The 21,036-nt window shown below is 41.0% G+C and overlaps 1 protein-coding gene across 31 annotated transcripts in view; it reads right to left on the bottom strand.

The window, feature by feature from the left end:
• Positions 1 to 21,036, bottom strand: part of clasp2 (cytoplasmic linker associated protein 2) — a 354,796-nt gene that overhangs the window by 31,679 nt on the left and 302,081 nt on the right. For 19 of the 31 annotated variants that reach the window (XM_063066415.1, XM_063066430.1, XM_063066486.1 and 16 more), the window contains 4 exons: positions 18,686 to 18,829; positions 12,942 to 13,051; positions 11,382 to 11,541; positions 6,804 to 7,023 (listed from right to left, as the gene is read on the bottom strand). In XM_063066415.1, coding sequence (XP_062922485.1) covers positions 6,804 to 7,023; positions 11,382 to 11,541; positions 12,942 to 13,051; positions 18,686 to 18,829 — 634 coding nt within the window. The remainder of the gene's footprint in view (positions 1 to 6,803; positions 7,024 to 11,381; positions 11,542 to 12,941; positions 13,052 to 18,685; positions 18,830 to 21,036) is intronic. The other 12 variants (XM_063066446.1, XM_063066492.1, XM_063066455.1 and 9 more) reach the window with 3 other exon arrangements.

The raw sequence follows: 21,036 nt of genomic DNA, 5'->3' as shown, positions 1-21,036 counted from the left end.
TCTTCACAAATGTAAAAACATACAACAGTCTCTTTGAGGAGCTCCAGGGAAGAGACACCGAGAGCGAACTGCATTTACTTATGCGCTCCCATCTTTTAAAATCTGCATCTGCTGAACAAAATGTTTAGCCAACACAGTATTACCTGTTACAATGTTTGTGGTGCTAATATGTCAACACACGTAGATCAAATTTTAATTTGTTTTTGACCTTGTGATAAATCTGGAAAGAACCAGATTTTGTAGATTTACAACAAACCTAGCTTTGCATTCATGAAGCCTATCCAGTGAAATATTGTTTCTAAATATCCTTCCCCAATTTCTCCAAAACATTAATAAATTCACTCAAGTAGGTAGCGCCCACTATCAGCAAACCTAGAGATAATCAACTTATAATGTAATCATTCTGTAGCTTTGCAAGTTAAGATGTCTAACAGCTAGTCAAAAAAATATTATCATCACTTTTCTCAAGTAGACTCATTTTTTTACTTTGACAGCAGGAGAATAGGGAAACATATTTTTGAAATTCAGGATCTGAATCATCTTTAGTTTGAGATATTAAACATGTCACATTTTAGACAAGAACTTAAATGGCTTTCAGTTTCAAGCAATTATAGGATGCATATGTCATTAAAATAGGTGGTGTCAACAGAGAAACTGGTTATCAGGACTTGCAGAGAAGTGGGCTGAGGAATGGCAAATGGAGTTTAATTCGGATAAGTGCAAGGTATTACATTTTGGAAAGACAAAAATGTACAGGACTTTCAGAATGAAATGCTAGGGCCCTGGGACTGCTGTAGAACAGAGGAACTAAGAGAAGTTCTAAATCAGGCTATGCTGACTGTCCCAAATTAGACCACACTTTTCCAAATGCTTATAAATCCTACCTCTAAGGATACTCTCCAATAGCTTCCTTGCCACTGATGTAAGGCTCACTGACCTACTATGATCCCCATTTCCCTTCTTGAACAAAGAACCAACATTGTCCACTCGAGTACTTCTGCCTTCTTCCAGTAACTTTTCATGCCTTGACTAATTAAGAACCGATCAACCTCTGTCTTAAACACATCCAATGACCTGCCTCCATAACCGACTGTGGCAACAAATTCCATGGATTCACTACCATCTGGCTAAAGAAATTACTAATCTCAGTTCTAAATGGATGTCCCTCTATTCTGAGGCTCTGCTCTCTGATTCTAGATTCCCCCTCACTACAGGAAATATCATCTCTACAACCACCTATCTTTGCCTTTTAACATTCGATAGGTTTCAATGAGACAACTCTTCATCCTTCTAAATTCCAGCAAGTACAGGCCTAGAGCTATCAAACGCTCCTCAAACGACAACTCATTCATTCCTGTAATCATTCTTATGAACCTCCTCTGAACCCTCAACAATGCCCTTTCTCGGATAAGGGACCCAAAACTGCTCACAATACTCCAAGTGCAGTCTGACCAATGCCTTATAAAGACTCAGTATATTCTAGTCCTCTCAAAATGAATGCTAACATTGCATTTGTCTTCCTCACGAACTCTATCTGAAAGTTAACCTTCAGGGAATACAGCACGAGGATTCTCAAGTTTCTTTGCACCTCGGATTTTTGAATTTTCTGCCCATTTATAAAAGTCTTCTCTCTTATTCCTTCGACCAGAGTGCATGAGCATACACTTCCTGACACTGTCTTCCATCTGCCACTTCTTTGCCCATTCGCCTAATCTAAGTCCTTCTGCAGCCTCTCTGCTTTCTCATCACAACCTGCCCCTCCATCTATCTTCCTATCATCCACAACTTGGCCACAAAGCCGTCAACCCCGTCATCCAAATTATTGACATACAGCGTAAAAAGAAGTGCTTCCAACACAGACTGCTGCGGAACACCACTAGCCTCCAGCAGCCAAACAGAGAAAGCTCCCCTTATTTCCACCTTTGGCTCCTGCCAGTCAGTCAATACTCTATCCATCTTAATATCTCTCCGGTAATACCATGAGCTCTTATCTTCTTCAGCAGCTTCATGTGCGGCACCTTGTCAAAGGCCTCCTGAAAATCCAGTAAACAACATCTTCTTAATCTATCCTGCTTGTTATTTCCTCAAATAAATTCAACGACTTTGTCAGGCAAGATTTTCCCTTCTGGAAACTTTGGCCTATTTTATCATGTGCCTCCAAGTAGCCTGAGACCTCACAGTTAACAATTGACTCCAACATCTTCACAACCACTGAGGTTAGGCTAACTGGCCTATAGTTTACTTTCTTCTGACTCCTCCCTCCTTGAAGACTGGAGTGACATTTGCAATTTTCCAGTCCTCCAGAACCATCTCCTCTCCTCCTCCACTCTCACCCTGAACACCGGCATGCCTCAAGGCTGTGTACTGAGCCCTCTTCTGTACTCCTTTTTCACCTATGACTGCATTCCTCTACATGGTTCTAACTCCATAATCAAGTTCGCAGATGACACCACGGTGGTTGGTCTGATCAGAGGGGATGACGAGATGGCCTACAGCGACAAGGTCCAGCACCTGGCTGCATAGTGTGCCGACAACAACCTGGCCCTTAACGCCCAGAAGACAAAGGAGATCATTGTGGACTTCAGGCATGCTAGGAGCCACACTCACGTCCCCATCTACATCAACAGAGCTGTAGTGGAGAGTGTATCAAGCTTCAAATTCCTTGGTGTCCACATTTCTGAGGATCTCACCTGGTCCCTGAACTCTTCTATCCTGATCAAAAAGGCGCAACAGTGCCTTTATTTCCTGCAGAGCATCAAGAAAGCTCACCTCTGTCCCAGGATACGGACGGACTTTTACCGCTGTACCATTGAGAGCATACTCACCAACTGCATCTCAGTGTGGTATGGCAATTGTCCCTTATCAAACCGCAAAGCACTCCAGCATGTGGTGAAAACTGCCCAGCGGATTATCAGCACCCAATTGCCCACCATTGAGAACATTTACCATAAATAATGCCTGGGCAGGGCGAAAAACATTATCAAGGATGCATCTCACCCTAACCATGGACTTTTTACTCTCCTCCCATCCGGTAGGCGCTACAGGAGCCTCTGCTCCCGCACCAGCAGGCACAGGAAGAGCTTCTTCCCTGAGGCTGTGACCCTGCTGAACCTCTCATCACAGCGCTAAGCAGTATTACACCCATATTGTACTGTCTCAGTACTTTTATATTTGTGTGCTGTAGCAGTTACTTTTTATTTGCAGTTATTTTGTAAATAACACTATTCTTTGCATTTCTGGTTAGATGCTAACTGCATTTCATTGGCTTTGTATCTGTACTCGGCACAATGACAATAAAGTTTAATTTAATCTAATCTGTGATTCTTGAAAGGTCATTACCGATGCCTCTCCAATCTGTTCAGCTACCTGTTTCAGAACCCATAGATGTAGTCCATCTGGTCCAGGTGACTTATCTACCTTCAGGCCTTTCAGCTTCTCAAGAACCTTCTCTCTAATAACAGCAATTGAACTCACTTCCAAATCTGATACTCTCAAATTTCCAGCATAATGCTAGTGTCTTTCACAGTGAAGAGAAATGCAAAATGGTTAATTAGTTCATCCTCAATTTCCTTGTCCCTCATCACTACTTCTCCAGCATAGCTTACCAATGGTCTGATATCTACCCTTACCTCTCTTTTACTCTTTGTACATTTGAAAAGACTTTCATTATCCTCTTCGATATCATTGGCTTCATATTTCTTTTCCCTCCTTATTGCATTTTATAGTTGTCTTTTATTGATTTGACATGGTAAATGTGAGCTCACTCTTAAGTTTTAAGTATAAATTGGACGTACATGGATGGGAGGGGTCTGGAGGGTTATGGACTGGAAGCAGGTCAATGGGACTAGCGGAATAATGTTTCGGCACAGACTAGAAGGGCCGAATGGCCTGTTTTCTATGCTGTAGTGTTCTCTGGTTCTATTTTTAAAGTTCCGAATCCTTTAACTCACTTTTGCCCTTTTTCTTTTTTTGTTGTTCCTCAGCCTTGGTTGTGTCATTCTGCCTTTAGAATACTACTTCTTGGAGATGGATCTATCCTGCATATTCCAAACTGCTCCCAGAAACTCCCGCCATTGCTGTTCTGCCTTCATCCCTTCTATTGTCCCTTTCCAGTCAGCTTTGGCCAGCCGCTCTCTCATGCCTCTATAGTTCCCTTTACTCCACTGTAATACTAATACATATGACTTCAGCTTCCCGCTCTCAAATTGCACGGTGAAGACAATTATATTATGATCGCTGCCTCCTAAGGGTTCCTTTACCTTAAGCTCCCTGTTTCATTACACAACACCCAAACCAGAATTGCTGTTCCCTTAATGGACTGAAACATAAGCTGCCTTTAAAAAATAATCCCATAGGCATTCAACAGATCCAGCACCAGCCTGATTTTCCCAATCTGCCTGTGTATTGAAATCCCTCATGACTATCATTACATTGCTCTTTTGATATGCATTTTCTATCGCCCATTGTAATTTGTAGCCCACATCCTGGCTACTGTTCAAAGGCTTGTATGTAACTCTCATCAGGGTCTTTCTACCTTTGCCATTTCCCACAAGGATTCTACATCTTCTGGTCCTATGTTACCTCTTTCGAAGGATTTGATTTATTTTTTTACCACCAGAGTCACCCCACCTCCTCTGCCTACCTGCCTATCAAGGATACAATGTGTATCCTTGAATGTTAAGCTCCAAATTAAAATCTTCTTTCGGCCACGACTCATACCTACCAATCTCTAACTGCACAACCAGATCATCTACCTTATTCCGTATACTGTGTACATTCATATATAACACCTTCAGTCCTGTACTCGTCACCCTTTTGCCTCATGTGCCTTGTCTGATTTTGGCTTCAAAACCTTGCATGTTTCTCTTTTGTTTTTTTTTGACTAAACTCACAACCTCTCCCGACATTCAAGGTTCCTTAACTCGACATCCTTGTCCTTCTTCCTGACTGAATAGGTCAGTCCTGAACTCTAGTCTGGCCATTCCATCAGCTGGTCTTTAAATTGGTAAATGTCGTAGATAGTGAATCTGTGGAATTCATTGCACAGATGGCTGTGGAGACCAAGTTATTTTGTATATTTAAGGTGAAGGTTGATAGGTTCTTGATTAGTAAGAGGATCGAAGGTTACAGGGAGAAGGTAGGGGAATAGGTTTGGGAGGGAAAATAAATCAGCCATGATGGAATGGCAGAGCTAACCTGATGGGCCAAATATGTCATTTCTGCAACCGTGCCTTACAGACTAAATGCAGACTTGCCCAGTTAAACTCCTACACCTCCCACTGCACCCCCCCAACCAGCCTGTACCTAATAATTATGTAATTTGCCCTCCCTCAATTTAATACTTCCCTGCAAGCTTGAGACTGCTCTTTATCAATATCATAAAACTTAAGATAACTTGAGAATGGAACAAAGATTATTAATGAGGTATTCTGAAGATGGCTAGGCCTTGGATACTGCCCTGATAAGAGATGACTGGACAGGTATATGGAGGAATTTAATGTGGGGGGTTATATGGGAGGCAGGGTTTGAGGGTCGGCACAACATTGTGGGCCTGTGATATACTGTACTATTCTATATGTTCTATCTTCTGCAGTATGCCAAGTGAATGGTTCACTTCCAACAACCACAGCCACAGAATTGGTTCTTGAACCAAATGGTAAAAAAAAATCACTACAGTTTCGCAACATTATGAACATTTGGCCCATTTGACACAAAAATGGCAAACTTTTTTTGTTCTAAATGTTAACTCTTACATAAATTATGTTTAACATGTTTCTCTTTTTTTGTGATGGCTGCTTATGTGATGCTACATGCCTGTGATGCTACCACAGATTTTCCTCTGCTGTTGTACTTGAGCAAGTGACAATAAGCTCAATTTTGACTTTGATGAACAATAGTCTTGGGGCGGGTGGCATCACACAACTTATTATATCATATTTATAAAGAGAGAGAAAACAATAATGGTCAGTCTGCACGTCACAGAAAGGTGGAATACTCAGGTTGTTGCAATCATTGTGAAATGGAAAAGGCAACACAGTAGTGTGGTTTTGCTGCATCACCTATTACTGACTGGAGTTCAATTCCTGCCACTGTCTGTAAGGAAACAAACCTGACGAAGGGTCTCGGCCTGAAACATCGACTGTACCTCTTCCGAGAGATGCTGCCTGGCCTGCTGCGTTCACCAGCAACTTTGATGTGTGTTACTGTCTGTAAGGAGTTTGTTTGTTCACCCCATGACTGCATGGTTTTCTTCTGGGTGTTCCGGGGTCCTCCCACATTCCAAAGATGTACAGGTTAGTTGGTTATTAGTTGTCCTCATACTATATTGAAGGCAGCCATCACGATCTACACTTGTGGCTGTCATCACAATCTACACTGATTTGACAGCAACAACACATTTCACTGCATGTTTTGATGTAGATGTGACAAAAATGCTGATCTTTAAATCTGATCATTGAAGTGATTTATAGATGAGAACGCATGCAGGGTTGTTAAAAATATGCTAACAATCTTGGTGATTTAAATATCAAGGTCCACTGTATCAGATTTGCGCTGTGCTACCAATGTAAAGGGACAATGACCAAAAGGCATGTGAACCACATGTATTGCTGATGTGCAACAGATCAAAACAGATGTTTTCCAGTTAAAGCATTTCCACCTTACATTACTTTAAAACTCATGGCATGGCAAATAATCAAAGTAATAGATAAAAAATACTAAAATAAGCATAAAATAGTGGGCTTGAGTAAACTATGCTATTTTAGAACGAAGATACTTACTAATGAAATAGATCTGCTACTTACCATCAGGAAACTGTTCAGCATCATCATCAAACATGGCTTCCTTTAAGGCCGATTTACTAACAGAGATGTTATCTGTATAGTTGTAGGGATGATAATCACGCGGTCGGGAACTGCTACGATGGGACATGGTGTTTAACATTGAAGTTTTATTGTCAAGGGCAATTCGTCCTAAGTCAGTGGCATCACCACCTCCTCTAATGTCAGCAGCTCCAGCAGTGACCTATTGAGCAGAAGTAGAAATTAAGAACTATTAGTAAAATATTTTCCCCTTTCCTCACACTATTGGCCTTCCATACCCATTTTTTCTCTTTCTCTTCAAAACGAAATGGTTTATTTTGGAAACAGTGGGTTAAGTTGGTAGCCCTCTCAATACAGTTAGAAAGTTGTGCTTCAAATCCTATTACAGAAAGGTAAGCCTAAAAATAAAGACTCTGAACTGGTGTGCTACTGTGAACAATGGAGATGCTCTTTCACATTAGAATTTAAACCAAAGTACTGGCTACTCTTATAAAGGGTGAGTTAGATTTCTACAATGGTATTAAATCTGTTTATTAAACGGATGATCAAGTCATTAGCAACATTATCTTTTTGAGAGCTTGTATAAAACTTCGCTGCCATATTTTGTACATACATTTAAACTTCAAAACATCTCACTTGGTATGGAACACGTTGGCGTAACCTGGGGACATTTTATAATTTTTGTTCACAATGTCAGCTTACTAGTAGTACCTATTCAGTAAGCGGAGGGCAGTGGGTTTGATATATGTAACAAGTTTTGAGGTACACATTGTCCCACTTTCACTGTAGCACCATCATTTATCTAGCATTCACCAGATTTGGATTCAATAAATGAGAATTTTCAATAAATGGAAAAGTGTAGTACAAAGAGAGTGGGACATTTGGCCAATGTAGTTACTTGTGTTTATTTCTATTCCCCTTTCCATGTACCCAGACACTTTCACATTCATCCTTTCCAAGCAATTAATCCAACCCCTATATAACAATTTATTTTCCCCCTTCTCTAACTTCAGCCACCAGTAGCAAACTTTCTTGTAGTTTCAGAGCCACCAAGTTCAAAAATCCTCCACTGCCTCTCTTCTTTGGGTGTTCCAAGAATTCTCCGTTCATGATTTGCAAGCAGTAGAAACAATTTTTTAAAACTTTTTTTCTCCACACTGAAGTTCCCAGGTTTCCTCTACAATTTAGTAGCTTTGCTCTCCTTGTTCTTTCTATCTGTTACTCCACTCACAACCCTAATCTGATAAAAAAAAACTTCAAATCATTTCAGAATTAAAAGTCAATTGATCCAAAAATCTGTATCATATCTTCTCTTTCCCTAGCAGTGATTCCATTCCATTTAAATGAATAGTGGGCTTGCTGTTTCTCTGCCAGAGTTTACATGTGGCTCAGCCCGAAAGGGCAACTGTTCATAGATGGCACCTGACCTGCTGAGTTCCTACAGCATTTTGTCATTCATTGTTCAACCGTCTGATGCCCCAGTATTACAGCTGAAGAAGTTACAGCTAGTTTGTGCTTCACTGTTGGACAAAATCAGAATTCAACCAAGTAGAGTTTGATTATAAATTAAAGGCTTCTTATGCTTTTGTGGGAACTGTGAACTTTACATTTGGTGGAGAAAAGTGCCAAGCTCATGCTCAGTGGATTTTTCTGTTATTGTACTGTGTTCAATAATAACTAGCAATCAAGAATTGCCCAGAAATAATGATCAGCTCCACTTTAATTTGAAAACTTCCAAATTTATTGACATTTCACCCTGACAGAAAAATTAGACAGAATTCTTAACATTTACATCATATTGCAAAGGATGCTGCAAGATCAGTTTTTCCCACAATCACTGTGGGATTGTGGGAAAATTTTATGCTGCTGGTTGATGGTCACCATGAACTCAGTGGATCAAAGGGCCTACTTCTGTTCTGTGTCTCCCTATGACTCTATAGGAGTCGTCTGGAAGTGCAATATCAACTACCCACTGCAGAAAAAGCACTTGGAAAGGACTAGAGAACAGGCTGATGTTACTCCAGGGCAGCTAGAAGAAAGAAATAGAGATGAGTGAAATTCCTAATGAAATATAGCCACTGGCATGCCTCCTTCATAACTGCATTAACTAGCCAATCAACCCAACTTGTTAATGCTAACTAGTGGGCACCATCTCCCATTATTTGATCCAGAGCTTTTCATGCTGAAGTGATTCAAATGCTCATTGTGATGCTTGTTACTGCAAAATGATGTTCAGACACCCACTCTCTCAGACAGTGCATTCCAGGTGCACAGCAGCGTATGGGTGAAGAAGGACCCCTTCATAATTCCCTCTACATCTCTTCCCCCCTTACCCTAAATCTATGCCATCTAACTTCATCCAAAGATTCAAGTTCAGTTTATTGTCACTCAACTTCACACATGTATACTGCCAAACAAAACAACATTCCTTTGGACCAAGGTGCAATACACAGTATATATAACTCACACTCTCACACACACACACACACACACACACACACAAAACACCTTACCTACCTGTGATTCCATTTCTCATTCCCTGGGCCACTTAGTCAGCTGATCAAGAACCACTTCCCCTTGTAATTTTTGATAATTTTCTTCATTGTCCACTATACCATCAGCAAACTTACTAATTATGTTTTGTATGTTGTATCCAAATCATTAATATACTGCAGATGACAAACAGAATGAGCCTAGCACTGACCTGAGGCATGCCACTAATCATGGGACTCCAATCCAAGAAACAACTTCTGCCGTCACTCTCTGCTTCCTACCATCAAGCGAATTTTGTATCCAATTAGCGAGCTCTCCCTGTATTTACATGAATTTACGTGGCAAATTATAGATTTAAAATTAAGCTTATGTTGTTAAAAGAGGAATTCTGCAATCTCCAATATAACTTGCAAATTGACTCGCTGAATTTGTTGTCCCATTTCAGGATTGCATGAAATCGGATGGCATGGTTATGTAGCAATTAGTGTAACACTATGAGAGCACTAGCAATCCAGGTTCAATGCTGCCTGCCACTGTCTGTAAGGAATTGTATGCTCCCCCCCACGACTGCATGAGTTTCCTCTGGGTACTCTGGTTTTCTCCCACATTCTAAAGACACGTGGGTTAAGATTTGTAAGTTGTGGCCATGCCATATTGGCGCAGAAAGCATAGCCACACCTGCAGGCAGTCCCCAGCACATCCCCAGACTGTGTGAAAAGTTGAACTTCATGTCGTACATCCTTGAAAATAAATCCTTCCTGAGGTGAGGAGACTAACATTCACCAAATATAATGTGTAGTCTCACCAATGTCATCAATGATTTTATACTTAGTGGCCACTTTATTCGGTACCTCCTATACCTAGTAAAGTGTTCACTGAGTGTATGTTTGTGGTCCTCTGCTGCTATAGCCCATTCATTTCAAGATGCGATATGTTGTGCTTTCAGAGATGCTCTTCTGCACATCACTGTTGTATTTGAGCTTCTGCTGCTTTTCTGTCATTAACAAAGCATTCTCACCCTCAGAACTACCGCTCACTGGATGTCTTATTTTCTGCACCATTCTCTGTAAACTCTAGAGAATAATGTATGTGAAAATCCCAGGAGATCAGCAGTTTCTGAGATAATTAAACTACCCCATCTGGCATCAACAATTATTTCACCGTCAAAGTCACTTCGATCACATTTCTTCCACATTCTGATGTTTGCTCCAAACAATGACTGAACCTCTTGACCATGTCTGCATGCTTTTATGCATTGAGTTCCTGCCACGTGATTGGCTGATTAGATATTTGCAGTAATGAGCAGGTGTACAGGTTACCTAATAAAATAGCCAGCGAGTGTGTTTCTGTGTTGAAAGACACAATAATGAAACAAATCCGTTATCAGAGCTTCTTCGTTGATAACTTCAGGCTGGAAACCTTGGATCATTTTCCCCACTCGTAGACGGTGTCTATTGTATCTGATGCTCTTGGAGATGTTAACTAAACTCTGAGATTTATGGATTGGACTGCAGTTCAAACTAAATGTAGTTCACACTGGCCTCATTCAGTTCTATGTTTTTTTTTGTGTTCTCGCCCTTTCTTTCTTGTTGCCGATTGGCAGGCTGAGGGTTTGGGTTTGAGGTTCTTGTTGCATATAGGCTATTTGTTAGCTTTTGTGTAAGGGAGGGGTTAGGTGGGGTTTGTGGTTTGCAAGTTTTAATTTTTTTTGTGCGGGGAGACTGACGTCTTTTCTTTCAACTACTTCTATGGTTTTTCTGTATGGTACTGCTATCCGGAGAAGAAAAATCTCTGCTGTATTCTGCATACATATTTTGAAAATAAAAATGAACCTTTGAACCTTTCATCTTTTATTGAAGCACTTCTACCATTTTTCCAGCTCAACGTTATCCATTAAGTAGGAAGAACTGATTCAAGACCAATGGTCTTAGCGCATTCATTCCATTTTCAGTCAGTTGGTAGAAAGGGAAGGATTGGAAAGCACTACCTGATCTGCACATAGTTAAGAAATATCCTCCCAAAGTTGGTATCCATTAAGGCAAAATTATAGAAATACACAAAAGTTACCTGCTCCAGATCCTCTTCCTTTTTAGCATCTCGCCTCAAAGGTTCATTCATTTCTTCTTGACTAAGGAGACTGAAGTTCTGGATTGCTTCAGACATACCTCGAAGAGAGCAGTATATTTCTTCTGAGTTCATGTTTTCTGCATCATAGTTAAATGCACTGCTTAAAAGATGAAAATTATGAATTGGCAAAGTCTTATTGCAGGGGTTATGGTTGATTACACTCCATGTGTTTTAGCAAATGTAGCACTGGAAAGCACAAAACTGAAACTGATCTCACAAAATATGGTTCCGAATTGCCACAACAGAAACTACGCTTCTGATTTATCTGAACAGCAACAAGCTCTGAAATGAGAGGGAAAATGAGGGGATCCTAGGCATATTAACAGTTTTAATTACTAGGCAATTTTTGAAATGAAATTTGATGGCCATATTTAGCAGTATTATTCTGCCTAGTCCCAGCTATCCACTCCCAGATCATAGCCCCCTCATCCATGCACCTATTGAAACATCTCTTAAATGTTGCAATTGAACTCACATCCACCACTTTTGCAGGGCAGCTCGTTCCACACTGGCACCACCCTCAGAGCGAAGAGATTCCCTCCAGGTTTGCCTTAAATATCTTACCGTTAAGCCTAAACCAAGGACCTTAGTTCCAGTCTCACCTAACCTCAGAGTAAAAAGCCTGCACATATTCAACCTTTATCCATATCCTTTATAATTCTGTATACCTCTATTAACTCCCCCCTCATTCTCCCATGCTCCAGGGAATAAAGTGCTAATCTACTTAACCTTTTCCTACAAGTAGGTCCTCAAATCCAGGTAACATCTTTCTAAATTTTCTCTGCACTCTTTCAGGTTTATTCATATCCTTTCTGTAGGTGGCGACCAGAACGCCACACAATAGTCCAAACTATGTTTCATCATCTCATACAACTTCAACATAACATTGCAACTCTTGTACTCAATACTCCAATTTACTAAGGCCAATGTGCCAAAAACTCTCTTTATGACCCTATCTATCTGTGATGCAATCTTAAGGAGTTATAGATCTGTATTCCCAGATCCCTTTGTTCTACTGTACAGTGCCCTATCATTCACTGATGAGTCCTACCCTGGCTTGTCTTCCAAAAGTGTAACACCTCACATTTGTCTGCATTAAATTCCACTTGTTTCAACTATCTTCTCGTAGCAAACCTGGTTCAGATATCATCCGGCCCTTTTAATAAATCAACCCTTCAGAGTTTGGTGACATCGAACACCTCCTTCTTCGTAATATAGCCCTTCTCCGGATTATCCACGTACCCCTCCCTGAACTCACTTCCATGCACATATTTCATCATGGTGAATACAGGTGAAGTGTTCAGGTAGCTAACTGTGGTTTCCAATGCACTTCTTGGGTTATTTTGTTCAATCCATGTTCCTACATTAATCCACTTACTTGGACATGCACAAAATCTTTGACTATATATTTCAGACCTTTCAAAATTTCTTGAAAACGTTCCACAAGACAATGTTAATTCATCAGTAACTAATGGCGCCCCTCCTCTATGTTCACCTTACCTTGGTGGTGGAGTATTCTGACTTGCACTGGTTGGTGAAGTAAGGGGACTGGTCCAACCTGCAGGTGAGCGTGGTGTGCTTCTGGCAACAGAGCTGTTTCCTGATCCCTGCTGATTTCAAAAAAATGTAAAATTATTCTGTCATGTATTTTTCCAATTGTTTCAAAAACACAAAATATCTTTTTTTAAAATATAAGAAGTATTCACCCCCCCCGGAAGTTTTCACTTTTTATTGTTATACAACATTGAATCACAGTGGATTTAATTAATTTTTAACGCTAATCAACAGAAAAAGACACTTTTGTGTCAAAGTGAAAACAGATCTCTACAAAGTGATCTAAATTAATTACAAATATAAAACACAAAATAATTGATTGCCTAAGTATTCACCACCTTCAAGTCAGTATTTAGAAGATGCACCTTTGGCAGCAATTACAGCCTTGAGTCTGTGAGGATAGGTCTCTATCAGCTTTGCACATCTGGGCACTGCAGTTTTTCCCCGTTCTTCTTTACAAAACTGCTCAAGCTCTGACAGACTGCATAGGGATTGTGAGTGAACAGCCCCTTTCAAGCCCAGCCACAAATTCTCAATTAGATTGAGATCTAGACTCTGACTTGGCCACTCCAGGACATGAACTTTGTTGTTCTCAAGTCATTCGTGTATAGCTTTCTTTGGCTTTATGCTTGGGGTCAATGTCTTGCCGGGAAACAAATCTCCCAAGACTCAGTTCTCTTGCAGACTGCATCAGGTTTTCCTCCAGGATTTCCCTGCATTTTGCTGCATTCACTTTACCCTCTACCTTCACAAGCCTTCCAGGGCCTGCTGCAGTGAAGCATCCCCACAGCATGATGCAGTCACCACCATGCTTTATGGATAATGTATTTTTGATGATGTGTGATGTTTGGCTTACTCCAAACATTGCATTTAGTCTGATGGCCAAAAAACTCAATTTTGGTTTAATCAGACCACAGAACTTTCTTCCAGCTGACTTCAGAGTCTCCCACATGCCTTCTGGCAAATTCGAGCTGAGATTTCATTTGAGTTTTTTTTCCCAACAGTGGCTTTCTCTTTGCCACTCTCCCATAAAGCTGCAACTGTTGAAGTACCCAGGGAACAGTTGTTGTATGTGCAGTCTCTCCCATTGCAGCCACTGAAGCTTGTAACTCCTCCAGAGATGTCATAGGTCTCTTGGTGGTCTCCCTGACTAGTCTCCTTTTTGCACGGGCACTCAGTTTCTGAGGACGGCCTGCTCTAGGCAGATTTACAGCTGTGCCATATTCTTTCCATTTCTTGATGATTGACTTAATGGTACTCCAAGGGATATTCAGTGCCTTAGAGATTTTCTTGTATCCATCTCCTGATTTGTGCTTTTCAACAACCTTTACACAAAGTTGCTTAGAGTATTCTTTGGTCTTCACAGTGTAGTTTTTGCAACGATACTGATTCACAAGCAGTTGGACCTTCCAGGTATAGGTGTATTTTTATTACAATCAATTGAAACATCTTAACTCCACAAAGGTCTCCAAAAACAGAGCTCCATTTAACTAATTATGCAACTTCTAAAACCAATTGGTTGCACCAGTGATGATTTTGTGTGTCATATTAAAGGGGGGGGGGTGAATACTTATGCAATGAATTATTTTGTGTTTTATATTTGTAATTAATTTAGACTCACTTTTGTAGAGATCTATTTTCATTTTGACACAAAAGAGTCTTTTTTTCCCCATTGACCAGTATCAAAAAGGCAAATTAAATCCATTGTGATTCAATACTGTAAAACAATAAAGCATGAAAACTTCTGGGGGGGGGTGGTGAATACTTCTTATTAGCCACTGTAACTCAGACGGTTCCTCAGGTTGTTATAGCCAGGGGTGGTAGTGGGGATAAGCTCCCACTATCTATAAAGTACTCGAAGTGGCATGTATCTCTAACAGTCTCTGACAACTAAGTCCAACTCTTGGCTTAGCTCCATGGCCTGGTGAAACTGTTTCTACTGACAAGAGAAGGGGCAAAGGCAGACGACTGGTGCTTCAAAACCAGTTGCTTGGGGCATGTGGGGCTCATCAGCCTTGGATGGCAGCCCACCTAGGAGAAGGAAAACTTTGATTGTAATCCTCTGCTGCCTTGCAGCCATACTCACTCATGGGAAAGGCTTCAGGAGTAGACCCTGAGGAAGAAATCTGGAGCTGGAGTTCCTATGGCAGTTTGATGTTGTTTACAACTTCACTCTGGCAACCTCTGCGACAACACTGGTGCCAAGCTGTATCGTCGCTTGCCCTTCCCTTGGACTACATCAGTGACGTGGTGGGGGGGGGGGATTCCACTGCGTGGGCAAGTTAGTTCTTCAAATCTTCCCACCCAGTCCTGCACCCTGGAGAGGACACAGTCCACCAGAGGTGCAAACCCATGATCCCCTAGGATTGATGGCTGCCTACTGGTAGTGTAACTCAGACACAACACACAAGATAATATTATCACAAAGAAATTAACAAATAATGTGTATTTACGATACAAGTCAAAAAGTAAACAGTATACATTACTGGCACTTCATACATGATGAGACCTGGGTGGTGGTATGAAATTCAGTAGTCTCAAGGCCTGGGAGAAGCAGCCATTTCCCAATCTAACAGCCCTTGTGCTAATGCTATTGTACCACCTGCCTGATAATGGGTGATGGGAGGGTTAAAGAGATTGTTGGACAAATTGGAGGGAACACTGACAAAGCCTGTATAACAATGCTACAGATAAATATCTCAGATGGGTGGAAGGGAGACCCAATGAACAAATATGGTTTCAGCTGTGCTCTACTTTCTAAGTACTTTTCCTGCAGGAGAAAATCTTCAGATGAAATTATGCATGATGCTGTGCAAATGCTGTCAATGCTTGATTATATGTTTTTATGGTTATGTCCATGAACTCGACATCTCTGAAAGAAATGCAAGGAAAGGTTGCCTTGTAGAAGTGCTGGGCTGCATACACTCAGTGGCCACATTATTAGGTTCAGGAGGGAATCCAGGATGGTCTTCTGCTGCTGCTGTAGCCCTTCCACTTCAAGGCTCAACATATTGTACGCTCAGAAATGCTCTTCTGCCCACCACTGTTGCAATGTGTGGTTATTTGAGTTACTGTCACCTTCCTGTCAGCCTGAACCAGTCCGGCCATTCTACTCTGACCTCTCTCATTAACAAGGCAATTTCACCCAGAACTGCCGCTCACTGGATGTTCTGCAGTTCTGTTTATCATGCAGGAAAAGTTAAGTTTTAGTCTCACAATTCTCTTTGAAAATAGAGAAATTTAAGGCGAATTGCAATGTAAACTAAAATTTCAAAGCAAGGATGTCATGCTGAGGCTTTATAAGGCATTGGTCAGATTGTACTTGGAGCACTGTGAGCAGTTTTTCTTTATCTAAGAAGAGATGTGCTGGCATTGTGGAGGGCTCAAAGGAAGTTTATAAGATTGATCCCAGGAATGAGGAGCGTTCGATGGCTCAGTGCCTGCACTCGTTAGAGTTTAGAAGAAAGATGGGGGATCTCATTGAAACCTGTTGAATGTTGAAAGGTCTAGATAGAGTGCAGAGGATGCTTCCTACAGTGGGTGACTCTAGGACTTGAGGGTACAACCTTAGAAAGAGGGACGACCATTTAGAGCAGTGATGAGGAGGAATTTCTTTAGCCAGCGGGTAGTGAATCTGTGGAATTCATTGCCACAGATGGCTGTGGAGACAAGTCATTGAGTATATTTAAAGCAGAGGTCTAAAGGTTCTTGGTTAGTCAGGGCATCAAAGGTTATGGTGAAAATGCAGGAGAATGGGGTTGACAGGGATAATAAACAAACCTTAATGGAATAGCAGAGCAGATTTGAAGGGCTGAATGGCCTAATTCTGCTCCTGTGCCTTATGGTCTTATTATGTCTTTAACATCCAGAAACCCACTGACCTCATCTTCTAATGCAATCGATGAGTGAGGCTCCACTCATTTGAGAGAATTCAAGACATTGCAAGAATATTGAGAGGGGAGAACTCCTTTCAATTATGATATACCTCAGAGCTGATATGTGGTGCCCAGAATGCAATCAACGTAGTCCATTGAGTGCCATATTGTAGACAAACCTATATCCAACACAAAGCCAGCTACTTGCTTACTTTAGAATGAAATCTTGTTGCCTGTCTTTGAAAAGTAATTATATAGTGTCTCTTTTATGTAATAGGGAATGGCAAACGCCAAAATGAGCCGATTGAGAGGGAATAGGTGACCGAAATGCAGATAGCAGCATCAGGCAGCCAGTTCAGCTGTCTCCTGATTATTCTCACACCCTAAGGGATTTTCCCTTTTAGATAGAGGGGTGAGAGTGATGACAGTTCATGGGGGAACAGCCAGAGCCAGAAAGTGGTTCAGCTATACGATGGGGAGAAGGAATACTGATAAAAAGATTTAGCAATTGAGAGATTACAATAGCAAATGAATATGACTTTAAGATGCTGTGTTGCCCAAGCTTAAAATGGGATTAAAAGGCAGGATTTTAAAAGTTGATAATCTCAGGGTTACTCCTAGTATTACGTGCTAACAAGGACTGAAGCAGAAGGATGGGGAATTAGTGCATAGCTGATAGTTTAACATTCTGAATGTCTGGGACTCATTCTGGGACATGTACAAGTTGGAAAGTTTACACCTCAAAGGTGTAAACTTGCCAAAGGTGTATACTTGCCAAGGCAAGTATCCTAGCAAGGGAACTTGCTTTTGAGGAGGGTACTTCTGCAAAATGTTTTTTTTTTGGCAAATGGATGGAAAATTGAGAGAAGACCCAGGAAGGAGACTAGAAATGCAAGTTAGAAATTTAGTCAGTAAACCAAATAGGCAGTGGAAATATCTGCAAGGTGGGTCAGAGAACAGAAAGTTTAACAAGTTAAGTTAGAGTGCACTTTAACCCGATGCATTCTGCTCCAGCAAGGAGGATAAATAGCAGCATGAATGGATATACTCTGATTGTCATCAGAGAAATAAGCCTTCATTGACTAAGTAATCCAGAGTATTTGAAATTTAGAAAGGATAAATTAAATGGAAAAGGCAGTGGACTAAATTGGCAAATTGGTTTACGTTTGTCACATGTAGAGGTACAGTGGAAAAACTAATATTGCATACTGTTCGTACAGAACAATTCATACAACAGAGCATTGAAGTGAAAGAATAGAATGATTACAACGGAAGTAATGAGAGCAGCCTGCAACAAGTCACCAGGCCTTGGTGCCATCTTCGATCCTTTTAAGAGGGGACGGCTTTTTTTTTCATTAGTTAGAAAGTATCTTGCTTTGGCAATCCATTGCATAAAATAAAGAAGGCACTACTGCAGCAAGGTGATCACTGCTATCAAATGAATATAGCGTAAGCACTAAAACCCTTCATGGAACTTGACAAAGATAGGTGCATAGGTGGGAGAGGTATGGAGGGTTATGGTATGGGTGTAGGTTGATGGGACTTGGCAGTTTAAATAGTTCGCTACAGACTAGATGGACTGAAGGGCCTGTTTCTGTGCTTTACTTTTCTATGACTCTATAGGTGAGGGGTACCATATGGAAACCAAAGTCAATAGAACGTATGTTAGAGTTTCAAACCTTGCGGTCATAATTGAATCTGGCTTATTGAAGCAGTTAACTTTATCATAAATGTTTTAAATCTGCATGCACAACCTGTTTAACTGAACAAGGTTACGTTACCACTAAAATGATTTAAGGACCAAAGCAAAAGTACCTGGATAGTATTGCCTAAACTGCGAAGGTGTGTTTGAAGAAGTTTGGTTGCTCCATCTTGGAATGTTTTAGGTAGGGCTCCAAGCAGCATGCTGAACTCTGGTGTGTTGAGTTGAAACAGGCATATTAAAACTGCCTGGGCAGCCTAAAAGAGAAAAGATTGTTTGAAGTAACACTGAGAGAAATTTAATTAAACCCATCACAATATTCATAATTTCAATTGCAGCTTTTCAATTATTGCTCAATATAAAAATGTATAGTATATGTATATTGAATAAATTAAAAATCATGCAAAAAACAGAAATAATACATATTAAAAAAGTGAGGTAGTGTTTATGGGTTCAATGTCCATTTAGGAATCGGATGGCGGGGGAAGAAACTGTTCTTGAATCACTGAGCGTGTGCCTTCAGGCTTCTGTACCTCCTACCTGAAGGTAACGGTGAGAAAAGGGCATGCCCTGGGTGCTGGATGCCCTTAATAATGGATGCTGCCTTTCTGAGACACTGCTCCTTGAAGATGTCCTGGGTACTTTGTAGGTTAGTACCCAAGATGGAGCCGACTAAATTTACAACCCTTTGCAGCTTCTCTCTGTCCTGTGCTTCGTCTTACCCTTCCTGAAGTCCACAATCAGCTCTTTTGTCATACTGACATTGAGTGCCAGGTTGTTGCCACGACACCACCCCACTAATTGGCATATCTCGCTCCTGTACACCCTCTCTTCTCCATCTGAGATTCTACCAACCATGGTTGTATCGTCAGCAAATTTATAGATGGTATTTGAGCTATGCCTAGCCACACAGTCATGGGTATAGAGAGAGTAGAGCAGTGGGCTAAGCACACACCAGTGTTGATCATCAGCTAGGAGACGTTATCACCAATCCGCACAGATTGTGGTCTTCCACTTAGGAAGTCGAGGATCCAATTGCAGATGGAGGTACAGAGGCCCAGATTCTGTAACTGGGTGGCTAAAACTCCACAATGCTCCACATGTTATCTCACCAACCCTACTTCCAAACCTCTACATTCAATGCTGGAAGAGCTCAGCAGGTCAGATAGCATCTACAAAACTGAATAAACAGTCAATGTTTTGGGCCAAGATCCTCCTTTGGGACTGGAAAGGAAGGAGTGACATGCCAGAATAAAAAGGGGGGGGGGAGGAGAAGGCATTAGGTGAAGCCAGGTGGGTGGGAAAAATAAAAGGCTGGAGAGGAAGGAATCTGATAGCAGAGTGGATCAAAGGAGAAAAAGGAGGAGGAGGGGCACCGGGGGAGATGATAGGCAAGTAAGAAGAGGTAAGAGGCCAAAGTGGGAAATGGAAGAAGGGAGGGAAAAGGAATTTTTTTTTTAACTGGAAGGCAAAAATCAATGTTCACGCCATCAGGTTGCCGAATATAAGGTATTGCTCCCCCACCCTGAGGGTAGCCTCATCGCGTCACAAGAGGAGGCCATGGACTGACATGCTGGAATGGGAATGGGAATTTTATATTCAATGCCCTGACATATTTTATATTCTTCATTATCTTGTCCACCTGTGACTCCACTTTAAAAGAACTAAGCATTCATATTCCAAGGTCCTTCTGTTGTCCAACAGTAGCTGGGTCTTTACATTCAATGTAAAAGCCCCATCTTGATTTGTCCTTCCTAAATGTAACACTTCACACTTTTCTGAATTAAATTCCATTTGCCACTAATCAAGACCCACCGCAATTTGATAGTTTCTGCACTATAACTACTATTTTAGTATCAACTGTAAACTTATTCACTACTGCTCATATTTTCATCCATATCTTTAATATAGATGACAAATAACAGTGGGCCCAGCAACAACCATTGGGACACAATCACTAGTCACAAACCACCAGCTTGAGTACTCTCTCTCCACCGCCACCCTCTGTTTCCTACCGGTCAGCTAACTTTGCATTTAGCTTGCTAGCTCTCCTTGGATGTTGTATAGTCCAGAGCAGACCGTGGCAGAACATTTAGCAAACAGTGATCAAAGCTCATGAAATTTTAAGATGACTATGAATAAGGATAAGTGTGGATATTACAGGAGAATATAAAATTGAAAAAGGGCAAACGGTGAGAGAATTAGGCAGAAACTGGAATGAACAGGCTTTTGACTCTTGCAGCTATTATACCAGCTTCTTAAAAGATAACAAAGATTATTCATAGTAAAGAGTTATTTTTCATTAGTGTTTTAAAATGCAAGACCATTCATTAGCTGCCCCAGCATCAAAGACATTTTCAAAAGACGAGGCCTCAAAAAGACAGAATTCATCATTAAGACTATAAGACCATAAAATATAGGAGCAGAATTAGGCCATTTGATCCAAAAATGGTCACATTACTCC

Source organism: Mobula hypostoma, chromosome 1 (assembly GCF_963921235.1).
Source record: "Mobula hypostoma chromosome 1, sMobHyp1.1, whole genome shotgun sequence".
Taxonomy (NCBI): domain Eukaryota; kingdom Metazoa; phylum Chordata; class Chondrichthyes; order Myliobatiformes; family Myliobatidae; genus Mobula; species Mobula hypostoma.
The sequence above is the reverse complement of the archived record's forward strand: the minus strand, read 5'-3'. Positions and strand labels throughout refer to the sequence as shown.